We start from the raw sequence: 11,663 nt of genomic DNA, 5'->3' as shown, positions 1-11,663 counted from the left end.
GGTAGCTAGTTATATTAATTTACTTGGGGAGATGTGTGTTTGTGAGAATACCCTGGGGAATGGGGTGGAAATTGGAACATCTAGAAGAAAAAAAAAGGCAATGCTAGAGAAGAAGAGTTTCCAGATTTTAGACTGAAACCAGACTGGTCAGGGATCTAAGACAGGCCAAGGACAGTGGCGCAGGGGAGCTGCTGGGGGTTTTGTTGAATGGAAGTCATTTCTTGGAGTCCCTGGTGGGTCTGACACTTAAATGAGTCTTCTTTGCATAGTAGAAATTAAGTGATACACAATATAATGAATAATATACATGCTATAGGAGTTCTTGGCAAGGGGATGCTCTAAAGGAGTAAAATTATGTAACATTTTCTATTGGATAGAATGTTGCAACTGGACTTAGAGTAGTTGTCAGGGAGGAGAACAACCTCAGCAAAGGAATGCATGAAGGTAAGAATGCACTTATTTAGGGAACTACAGAGAAAGTGGCTTTAAAAAAATTTTACACACACACACACACATTATATTTATTATTTATATTCATTATATTTATATTTATATTTGGGGGATACTAGCGATTGAACTCAGGGGCACTGAACCACTGAGCCACATCCCATCCCTATTTTGTATTATATTTAGAGATAGGGTTTCACTGAATTGCTTAGCACATCGCCATTGCTTAGGCTGGGTTTGAACTTGTGATCCTTGTGTCTCAGCCTCCTGAGCCACTGGGATTACAGGCTTACACCACCACACCCGGCAATGTTTATATGTATACATTAAACAAGTAGAAGGAAATAAATTTTGAGAAACAGATTGAAGCCAGACAAAGGAGGAATTTAAATGTCAGATGGAGGATTTGGGACTTGATAGTATAGGTAGTAAAGAATTATACTACTCTCTAGAAAATCATGTTCTGTGAAGATTATTCCAGAGGATTTCAATATGGTTCAGAGGACAGAGACTAGTTAGAAGCATGAAAAGCTAAGACTAAAGCTGAACATGGTGACTGACTTCCTACAAGGGACACATATTTTTAGAAGGGGAAGATACTATGTGCTAAGTTCCCTGCCTGTGTTCCTTCCCAGAATGTTTATTCTGTGTAGAGGGAGGAGGAGGTGAAGGTGGGCTGATCCTGGCAGAGTGATCCAGAGTTTTTGTGGACCTGTAGATTATCATCTCAGTCAGGTGAGTGCCCCCTCCCTCCCCTCTCTCTCCTTCAGCTGATGACTCAGTTCTCAAACTTGCTTCCAACTTCTGCAAAATGAAGTAGTGGCTCAAGAAATTAAATAAGGGGGGAAAAAAAAGGAATTGTATGTGTAATCTAACTTGACCTTAGCCTTGCTGTGAATGGTCTGGTGCTCATTTGCATTTTCCTTCAAAGAAAGACCCAGGTAGCAAGGAGTAGCAAGTTTGTAGTTGTCATTCACAGTTCTTTGTCCAAGGCTCCTTAGAACACAGCAAACCTAGAACTTCACAAAGGACATTTAAGAAAATGACCAAAGCAGAATTTGAATTATTATTCCCAATGAATGATAATAAAAACTTCACAAAGTGTTTTTAGTTTTGGTAAACACTGCACTGTGAAACTTTCCTTTCTTTACAAGTCTACATTTTTGTTCAGTGTACCAGAGAGATGATTACATTTTTATTAAACCAAACTTCATTCAATAGTGCTCTGTACTGGAGAGATTATAATCTATGAAGAAGAAGAAAAAACCCACCTCATTGCATAGTTAAAGGAGAGGAGGCCACAAAGGGCCCCTTGGGCCATTAATAGTGTGGAAAGAAATGACCAGTAAGATTGTGCTTTCACTGTATAACTCTTTCCATTTATCATGTAAGAATTTATCAACAATTTCATCCTAGGGGAAAGGCTGATGAATCTCTTACATTCATGAGCTAACATCTGGGCTAAGAACAGATGACATCAGCAATCCAGAAGACTTAGCAGGCAGGATCCCACGAAGGAAGACTCAGGAAAAATATTTCCATGGATCAGGACAGCACTTACTATAAATCAAGTCTTGGCTACGATCTCTTAGCCTGGGCTTCCTGCTGAACTTTTGGAAATTAGCCTATATTGAAATTAACACTCCTCCTGCAGTGAAGCAATACATGCTTCTCTCAGGCAGGAAAGAGATCTTTTTCAGTAGTGAGATTCTTGCAAATATGAACCATTTTCAAGTGATGATGGTTTGACTAACAATTTTTTGACTTGATGATGTGAAAGCAATACACTTTCAGTAGAAATCATACTTTGAATTTTGAATTTGGATCTTTCATCCATCTTGGAACATCTGTACCATGAAGCTCTTTCTTTATTCCTTCCTGTGGGACTGAGCATTTTAGAAAGCATGCATGATGTCTTGGCCCTTAGAGGCAACTGCTGGGGGCTCAGAATCTATTTCTACAACATGGAAGTGCTATTTTATTGTTAGATCAAAATATGCAAATTTCTCTAGCAGACTCTCCAAAATGAATATAGATGTGCTCCTGTTGTCAGAAAATTCCATTATTCTGCACTATAAAATATATTCTTCAATTTAAAAATGATTGCCCACATCTCTCCTTCTCAAAACTGACAAGCACATTCCTAACTCTCTGTCTTTCAGTTCTGTTCCTTCTTGGTTCTCTGACTAGGTTGGTCTCTTCTGTCATGCACCTTCACAACACTGTCCATTTGCTTTCTCATGCTCCTGACCTTTGCAATAGATGCCCTCTGTCTAGCCTGCTAGATGACAAGCAGTGTGGGATACAGACAGTGTCTGTCTTGTCCCTCCATACTCAACATCCGGCACAACGTCTGGCACCTATTGGGCTGTCCATAAATGCTTATGGAATATTGCTAAATAAATGTTTTCTTTTTAATTAATGGTTATCTTTAGTGCTTTTTTTAAGAGAGAGAGAGAGAGAGAGAGAGAGAGAGAGAGAGAGAGAGAGGATTTTTTAAATATTTATTTTTAGTTTTTAGTGGACACAACATCTTTGTTTGTATGTGGTGCTGAGGATCGAACTGGGCCGCACACATGCCAGGCGAGCGTGCTACCTCTTGAGCCACATTCCCAGCCCTAGTGCTTTTAAATTATAGTCAACTTTACCAAAAATTGATGTGTACACAAGTATTGCAGAGCAGTTCAATAATAACCTTATCTGTCATTTACATAGCACAGGGCAGTTTACAGGACCCTATTTTATCAATTATTTTATTTGATCTTCACAATCACATTGTGGGGTAAGTAGTGGCCATTGCTATCCCTATTTTAGGCAGAAGAAACTGAAATTTGATGTCCAGCCAGCTTTCCTCCATAGTAGGTAACTGAGCAAAGACTCACTTGTAGGGCCCATGCTATTCCATGTCACCACACTGCCTGTGGCTTGTAAGCCCCTTGATCAGGGTTTTCCTCATTTGCTCCAAGAAACCTGATTATACACTTTTAATTCAATTCATCTGCAATTGTGGGCAATATTCTTTCCTCCTAATCAGCTCCACCAAACGACTGGGACAAAAAGCTCAAACCAGAGTCCTAGAGACCATCTATCCTAGAATTCCACTCTGCTAAATGTACTTTTTCCACCTGCCCCACCCCTACCCTCAGATGTATTTTACCCCAGACCCTTTTCTGACCTTCCACCAGTGCCTGGCATACCAGCATAGAAAGGGCCTTCAACACACTCTGTGTTGAGGGTTCACACCAGCTCTCCATTACACAGGGAGCCGGTGGTGACCCTGAAGGAGTGTAAGCAAAATGAGACCTCTTTTATAATAACTGTGGGCCATCAGGAGGTGTTGGTAGCTGCATATCCTTTGATTACCGTCAGTGTTATCTAAACTCATCCTGTCACCTGTCTGTGTGACGTTGCTGTGTGCCAAAGCAGGTGTTACTGAAGTACAATGTCTCATTGTTCCATTTTGGTTCCACTTCAGTGAATAAGCAAGAGAGTCAGGAAGTGAGAGAAAAGCTTCTCCAGGCTCTTTTACTTGACACTTTGGGTCCCAGCATGAGGAGCTGCTGGGACGTCATGGTCTTTGGGTATTTGAGTCATTCTCACACCCACCTGACGACACTGCCTTGTGTGTTCATTGTGGAGTTGCACAAGATTGACCCGGCCAGGAATGTTTGACTGACTGCCCCTTTCTGTCTCTACTGAAAGTTCTCCAGATGTACTCCTCACTCTCCATAATGGTCTTCATAACCTGTAGCTTCTAAATCACCGAAATACAGTAGAATAACCTGTAGCTTCTAAATCACCAAAATACAGTAGAATAACCTGTAGCTTCTAAATCACCAAAATACAGTAGAATCCTACAACAATGTAGGGTTTATGTATCACCTGTCTTGTTGCTGTTGCTGCATGTTCTTATTATGCAAAATTATCTGTATGTAATATGCTGTGTTTGCCAGGGGGCTTATATTGCCTATTTAATTGAGAAAGACTTAGATTAGTCTGTAATTTGCTAGTAATGTCAAGCATAGATTAAACTAGATAAAAAACAATGTTTAATAATCATTAATGTATTGATTACATTTATGTATTGCACAAACTTATAATTAGAACTCAGTTAAATGAAACCTACTCTCACAGGGTTCCATTCAGTACTCATTAACAAATAATAATTAAATAAAATTACTTAGAATAATTGGATACGGAAAGCCAAGTTCGAAGGGGACCAACTTAAACACCATTTAGGCTACCTTTTAAAGACCGGTTAGTACTTTTCATAGTGAAAAAATTAATTAGTGATTTTATAAATGCAGCACATCAGTCGCCTTAGTTTTAACCTTTCCTTTCTTCTTCCCCATTCTAGGAAACTAGTATACAAACCAATACTCGTCCACATAAAGTATTTTGTTAGGGGCATACAGGAAAATTCCCTGATAATGAACCTCCATTTCTTATGTGTTCACAGTAATAAAAGACTAGTGGCCTTAGTGCCCATGCCCAGTGACCCTCCGTTCAACACCCGAAGAGCCTACACCAGCGAGGATGAAGCCTGGAAGTCGTACCTGGAGAACCCCCTGACAGCGGCCACCAAGGCGATGATGAGCATCAATGGGGACGAGGACAGTGCTGCCGCCCTAGGCCTGCTCTATGATTACTACAAGGTGGGTTTTGCCCTCTTGCTTTCCCACTCTTCCTGCCTCCAGGGCTCCTCTGCTGATGGGAGGAACAGGCCAGTGGACTTCTGTGGAATTCAGCCTCTTCCGTTCTCTTTGCCTCTTTGCGAACTCATCTGTGAAGCCCAACCTCACACCCACCAGAGGAAGTTTCCGTTTGGGGATAACTGTTTCTCATGTCCTTTGTGCACATTCATAGATATTATGAAATATATTTCTTAATATCATATCACTCATACTTCCTTACTGGCATGTTTACTTTGTGGTTATGATTTTTGGTGAATAAAGTATATTAATTGTGTGGCTGTACCAAGATTTAGCTATTGCTCAGTTCTCTGGTCACTAGGTTGCCTCTAGAGTTTTCCGTTTTATAGGGAATATTTTAGGGGATGACTTGCAGAAATTTCAATCCTTACTGCCTCCATTTGTTTCAACAGGCACTAAACTTCTATTTTGAAAAATCCTGAAAATGAAATAAATACAACCTTAGAAAAAATACTTGCTTTATAGCACTTCCAAAATAGAACATTTCAGGAAACCCCACAAGAAGAAACAGTCTGTCTTGAGGGATTATACCTGATATGACCTACTCTCTTAGCAATGTTGAAATGTGAATAAAATAAACAAGTGTTTGCTGAAGGATGGGGATACTTTGCCTGGATTTGACTGTGAACATCTTTGTTTTATGCTGGGAATTGGCACAAAGATGAGCTGGCTGTGTTGCTCTTATCTGGGGATGAAAGCCCTCTCTCTGCATCATGGGACTAACATCCTTGGACAATATCATCAGGAAGAGCAATTTCCCTTTTAGTGATCATCAGTCTCTGCTTCCTGTTGTCTTATCTGAGATGAAGAGCAAGGGTGAGTGACAGCTGTGAGGGATGGACAGGTCAGCCAACCAGGGTTTTTAAAATGAGGATATTATGAACTCTAATGAACACGTCTTTGTTGTTGGGGAATGCTGGAGAACTCTATGAAGTGCTTTTCATGGGTACCCTTGCTGGTCTAGGCAGACATCCCCCTTTATCCAGTCCAGCAGAGTTGGCAGATGTTGTGGCCTTCTATGAAAGTGTGAAACTCCCAACGGGACTCCTGACATGGTGAGAAGGGCCTTAACATTAGGAAAAAGTGGATTCCAGATGCAAGGATGCTTTACATTTCATTTCCTGACAATAAAGGAATAACTTAAACATGAAAAAAAAAGAAGCCTGAGAACCCAAATGGTTTCATGGTAGACTTTTCTTGCTTCTTTCCTGTTTGTGGTTGTTTCTTATTCTTTATCTTTTCTGACTAAAGATCTCATCTGAAAAGTACAAGGATAAATTCTAAATGTTTTGGAGTGAAAATTTTCAAAATCCTTTTGGGGATCATTCTGAAGCTCAGATCATCAAATCTGCTTTATGCCCTAGATCATTTGTTGAGGTTCAGCTTTTTTTTTATTTTTTTTGGTTTCATCCTTAGAAAGTTGTTTTCCCTAATGAGAGAAAAAATAATCAAATCTTGACAGTTTTATTTAATTTTTAAAATCCATTGACAATCATTAAAGTGATTCTGATTTAATCATTCAGATAATTACATTTTTCTAACTTTTGTAATGTTAGTATTTCAGTTAATAGCTTTACTATTTAGAAGAAATATATTGTTCTTATTTTATTTTGTCATTGTGAAATGAACATAGTTTTAGATGTCTATATTTGATGACAATTCTTTTTAATCAGTGAAAAAAAAAAGTCTTGCTTAAAATGTATTTTATTTCCCATAGGGTCAGAGAATAATCTAGTATTAGTAAATATTAATAATCAAGTATTATTAAATGTAGTACTTAGATTACCTCTCCTCTGACACATTTGCTGAGATTCAAAGGAAAGTTTAAATATTGTTTTCTGTCAATATTGTGTGACGTAGGATATGGAATACATAAACCTCAAATTGTAGCCAAGTCTACAGCTCTTTGTACCAAATTAATATTTTCCAAGATCTGTTAGGGTTCTGGCTCCCTTCATTTCACAGAAGACTTGCTTTCTTTTTGCTTGAAACATTTTAGTGCCTGTGAAAAGAATTATTGGACATGTTTCCAATGATCATATTTGAGGCTTTGTCTGTTCTCTGGGATGCCTACAGTGTATGTATACTGGGTTTAGAGTTATAAAGTTAAATAGCCTGGGATGATAGGCCTTCTCCTATGGCAAAGCGACATGTTAATGAAATAGGAGTGATTTCTCACTTTTTAAAAAATATAAACTGGGAAGTTAAATTAATGTTAACAATTACTGTCACATTATCATTTAAATTTTATCAACTTTTTATACCTCTTTTGAAGTTTGAAGGCTGAGGCAGGAGGATTGCAAGTTCAAAGCCAGCCTTAGCAACTTAACAAGGCCTTAAATAACTCAGCGAGACCCTGACTCTAAGTATAATATAAAAAAAGGGCTGGGAACATGACTCAGTGGTTAAGCACCACTGGGTTCAATTCCCAATACCAAAAAAAGAAAAAGACAAAAAGAAATAGTGCTCCCTGTCCTTGGAAATTGGCAAAGGCATGTCTTTGTATAATACTTTATAGCTCTCAAGTTTTGTTCACCTACATTTTTAAGTGTCACCACAGGATCATTGCAGTGAAGCCCATCAGATTTTACATTTTATAGTTAGACAACTAAGTGGAATTTACCCACAGTCACAGGACAGTCCTGGGTTTCCTAATATCCATTTCATTACAATGCCCACTATCTTAAAAATGCTTTTATTTGAGCCTATTTGTAAATAGTTCAAAATTTTAAAATATACATTTGAAGCTTGCTATGTTGTGTACTAATTAAGTGGTATTTATTTTTAAAAAAACTTATTGAATCTCTTATAATTTAGGGACTCAATTCCAGTGCAGTTCTCACTGCAGTTTAAGCTACTTACCAAGAGCAGCTCCAAAATCAAGTGGAAACTTTCTAGAATTTCAGGCTTGACAGAAAAACATAACAGATTTAATTAGTTAGATTTTTTAAAAAGGAGTTGAATTTATGTCTTAGTCTGTTTTCTGTTGCTATAACTGAACACTACAGACTAGATAATTTATGGAGAGTTAAGGTTTATTTAACTCATAATTCTGGAGGGTGTGAAGTTCAAGGACATGAAACTGGCATTTGGTGAGGGAATTCTTACTGCATAATAACATGGTAAAGGATATCACATAGCATGACAGATTATGTATTCTAGCTCAGGTCTCTCTTAGTCTTTTCATAAAGTCACAAATGTCACTATTGAGGCCCCATCCTCATAATCTACTCTGATCCTGATTACTTCCCAAATGCTCCACCTCCAAATCTCATTACCATGAATTTAGAGTTTAAGTTTCCAATAGGTGAACTTTTGGGGGATGGGTTCATACTGTAGCAACTTACTCTTACTTTAATTTTCCTTGAGAGTTTGTTATAATCTGCCCGGTCAGTAGGTTCCTGTCTGTTCTGCTGACCTGGTAGTGCTGGAAGTAGTTTGTTGGTTTGTTTCTCCAACAAATATTCACAATTTAGCTACGATCTTCTAACAGTAGTGATAGATATCATGAGGGTGGATTGGATATCCACCTCACAGAAGCCACAGAGTCACAGGCCAGGATAAACCACCTATAAATCTGTAACTCATGCATGGAGTAAGTGCTGTGTTTAGGAGCAGTAAATTGACTGACAATTTTCCAGAGGGAGCAATGCCGGCTCTGCTAAAGAATAGAGGAGGTTGTCAGGTAGACAGATGAGGAGAGAACCTGTCAGATAAAGGGAACAGGAGACAGAAAACATGGGCTATAAAATGCCAAATTGAACTCAGTGGAATCCAAGTAATGGTGCAGCTGAACAGGGGAGGGAACTGAGGTCAATCGAGAAAGCGGCAGCTCTGTTTTGAAGAGCCTTGCCAGGGCAGGCTGGAGGGCAAGGGCAGGCCAGGGTTGGGTGCATGGTATTGCTTTTTGCAAAATAAATGAATGAATGATAAATATTTATAAGCTGTTGAGAATTATTTTTAAAAAAATCAGCTTTTCTACTTTTCTTTTTTTCCAGCCTCCTTGAGGAATAATTGACAAATAGAAAATATATATATATATATATATATATATATATATATATATATATATATGTATATATATATATATATATATATATATATACTTAAACTTAAGGCCAACAACTTGATGTTTTGGTATATCAGCTTTTCATTTAAGTTTGTGCAAATCCATTATGGACAATGAAGGAAAGCTTACAGAAGAAAATGAAAAGTTTATAATCCTTGTATTATAACATTTGACTTAAATTTCCTCCAATTCCAAAGGATTTTGAACCTAGGTGTCATAGATGGGAGAGATTATCTACATATATTATAGTAGCAGCAGCAGCAGAGTGGTAGATTGAGGGGAGAGAGTTCAAAAAGCAGTCCATTGCAATAGATGAAAAATACTGATCTAAGGGATGAGTATGGGGGAGGGGAGTTCCCTGGATCAGCATTTGTGAGCCTTTTCCCTAAATCACCCATTCAAACAGGCACTACAGAGAGACAAAGCAATATACTCAAGAAATTATTAAGTATTCATTTGAATAAAAACTGGCAACTGATTGTGTGTGTGTGAGACAGTTGTTAGGGGGAGTTCAGAGCTCAGAGCAAGATGCCTAAGATGAGTGTGGGGTGAACAAGAGTTTGAGGAGCTTTGTAGGAAGTCCAGGTGAGATATAGTAAATGTGGATCTAGTGCTCAAGAGAGGGGACAGAGTTCAGAGGTCTCAGTTTCTCTGAAGACAGTCTGCAAAGCCCAAGGTGACCATGGTTCAGAGAGGCCTGGATTGCAGCAAAGCCAAATAATCAGCAAACAGTAATCATCTCCATAGCTTTTGTTCAACACTGTATATGAGCCCAGCTGTCTGCCCATACTAGTGGCTCTGGGCAACAATAACATTCCCTTCCATGCATCTTTGGAGTGAGTTTGGAATCCCTATTTTTTTTTTTTTTTCTATTTCTTCGGTTCTGCCTTCCCTAGGCCATTGGAATTGATGAATTCATTCTTGCAGTAAGTATTCTGAGAGGCCCTATTACATCCTAGGCACTTAGGACATAATTGCACAGGATAGGCACTCATGGAGATTGTGGTCTTATCATGGATACAGAAATTCAAATGGGACTTGAGGTCTAGTCAGGACTATAAACCTGGAAAAGGTGTGGAGATGGGGAGTGCATTGTGTTCCAGGCTGAGCCAACTTTGTGTGAGGTCTCTGAGAAGGAGCTTTGCATGGCCATAGACACCCTGTGGCTCAAGTGTGATAGGTAGCAACTGGGCTGCTCGTGCTGAGATGAGAGGCTTTTTGGAGGTTATGTTCCTGAGAGTATGAGAGAGTTTTAAGTAGCAGCATGAGAAAATCAGGCTTGCATTTTTATGAAGACCACTTGGATGCAGAAAGGATTTGTGGGAATTGAGTGAAGAAGAGGAGGGATGATTCAGGAGATGGTTGCAGCCCAGGCAAGAGGCACTGGGGGCTGAGTCTAGAGGGTGGATTTTAGACATAGGGTATTTCATGCCACCTGGTTGGTGGGGAATGATTCAAAGTCAGGGAGAATGTATCTATGTCATAGCACAGAACCTATGGAAGGGACCGTAATGAAGTAAAACATCTGTCCTGGTGCAAAGCCCTTCCTCACCTGGCTTTCACTCATCTCTGAAGCCACCTCTCTCCCTTGTACATTTCTTGCTCTGGCAATGACTTCCTTATTCTCTTATATCCTGGAGTTTTATAGAAGCAGTTCCCATAGCTAGAAAGCCTTCTCCATCTACCCAATAAATTCTCTCCCAATCTCAGTGATGCCGGAAGCTATGTCCTCTAGGTTTCCAGAGCACCCTGCACATAGCTCAGTTTTACATCAAATCTCTGGGGACTGGACTTTTAAAAAACACTATTAGGGAACACTATGTATGTGTAGAGAAGCCAGGTGCCTCCTGGTGGGGATGAGCTATGTGATAAACCAGGACACAGCCGCAGGAAATCTGGGGAGACAGGGTCTTCTCCTTAAATACTGCTTTCTCCCTACCACCTTCAAAGTACACATTCTGGTAAAATATGCATGACTTAAAATTTAGTCATTATTAAGTGCACAGTTCAGTGGCACTAAGTAAGTTATGTGAACATCTCTACCATTCATCTCCAGGACTTTCTCATCTTCCCAAGGTGAAACTCTGTACCCATCCACCACTAACTCCTCATTCTCCCCAACCCAACCCCTAGGGATTTCTATTCTGACTTCTGTCCCCTTGACCTATTCTAGGTGCCTCATATAAATGGAATCATACAACGTTTTTCCTTTTGTGTCTTAGTTTATTAGCATAATATCTTCAAGTTTCATCCATAGTATAGCATAATTGCTGTAATTATAGCAGAATTTCATTCCTTATTAAGTCCAAATAATATTCCTATATATGATACACCACATTTTGTTTACCCATTCATCTGTTGATATATACTTGGGTTGTCTCCTTTGGGTTATCATGAATAGAGTTGCAATGAACATTGATGTACTAGGTATTGAG

General features: G+C 39.1%; 1 protein-coding gene across 1 annotated transcript in view; it reads left to right on the top strand.

Moving 5' to 3' along the window:
* Window positions 1–4,934: 4,934 nt before the first annotated feature.
* Grhl2 (grainyhead like transcription factor 2) overlaps window positions 4,935–11,663 on the top strand; it is a 103,433-nt gene continuing 96,704 nt past the window's right edge. Inside the window, exon 1 of the mRNA XM_071602425.1 lies at window positions 4,935–5,102. Coding sequence (XP_071458526.1) covers window positions 4,935–5,102 — 168 coding nt within the window. The remainder of the gene's footprint in view (window positions 5,103–11,663) is intronic.

This window comes from Marmota flaviventris, chromosome 15 (genome assembly GCF_047511675.1).
Source record: "Marmota flaviventris isolate mMarFla1 chromosome 15, mMarFla1.hap1, whole genome shotgun sequence".
Lineage (NCBI taxonomy): Eukaryota > Metazoa > Chordata > Mammalia > Rodentia > Sciuridae > Marmota > Marmota flaviventris.
This window is presented reverse-complemented; position numbering and strand designations above follow the sequence as displayed.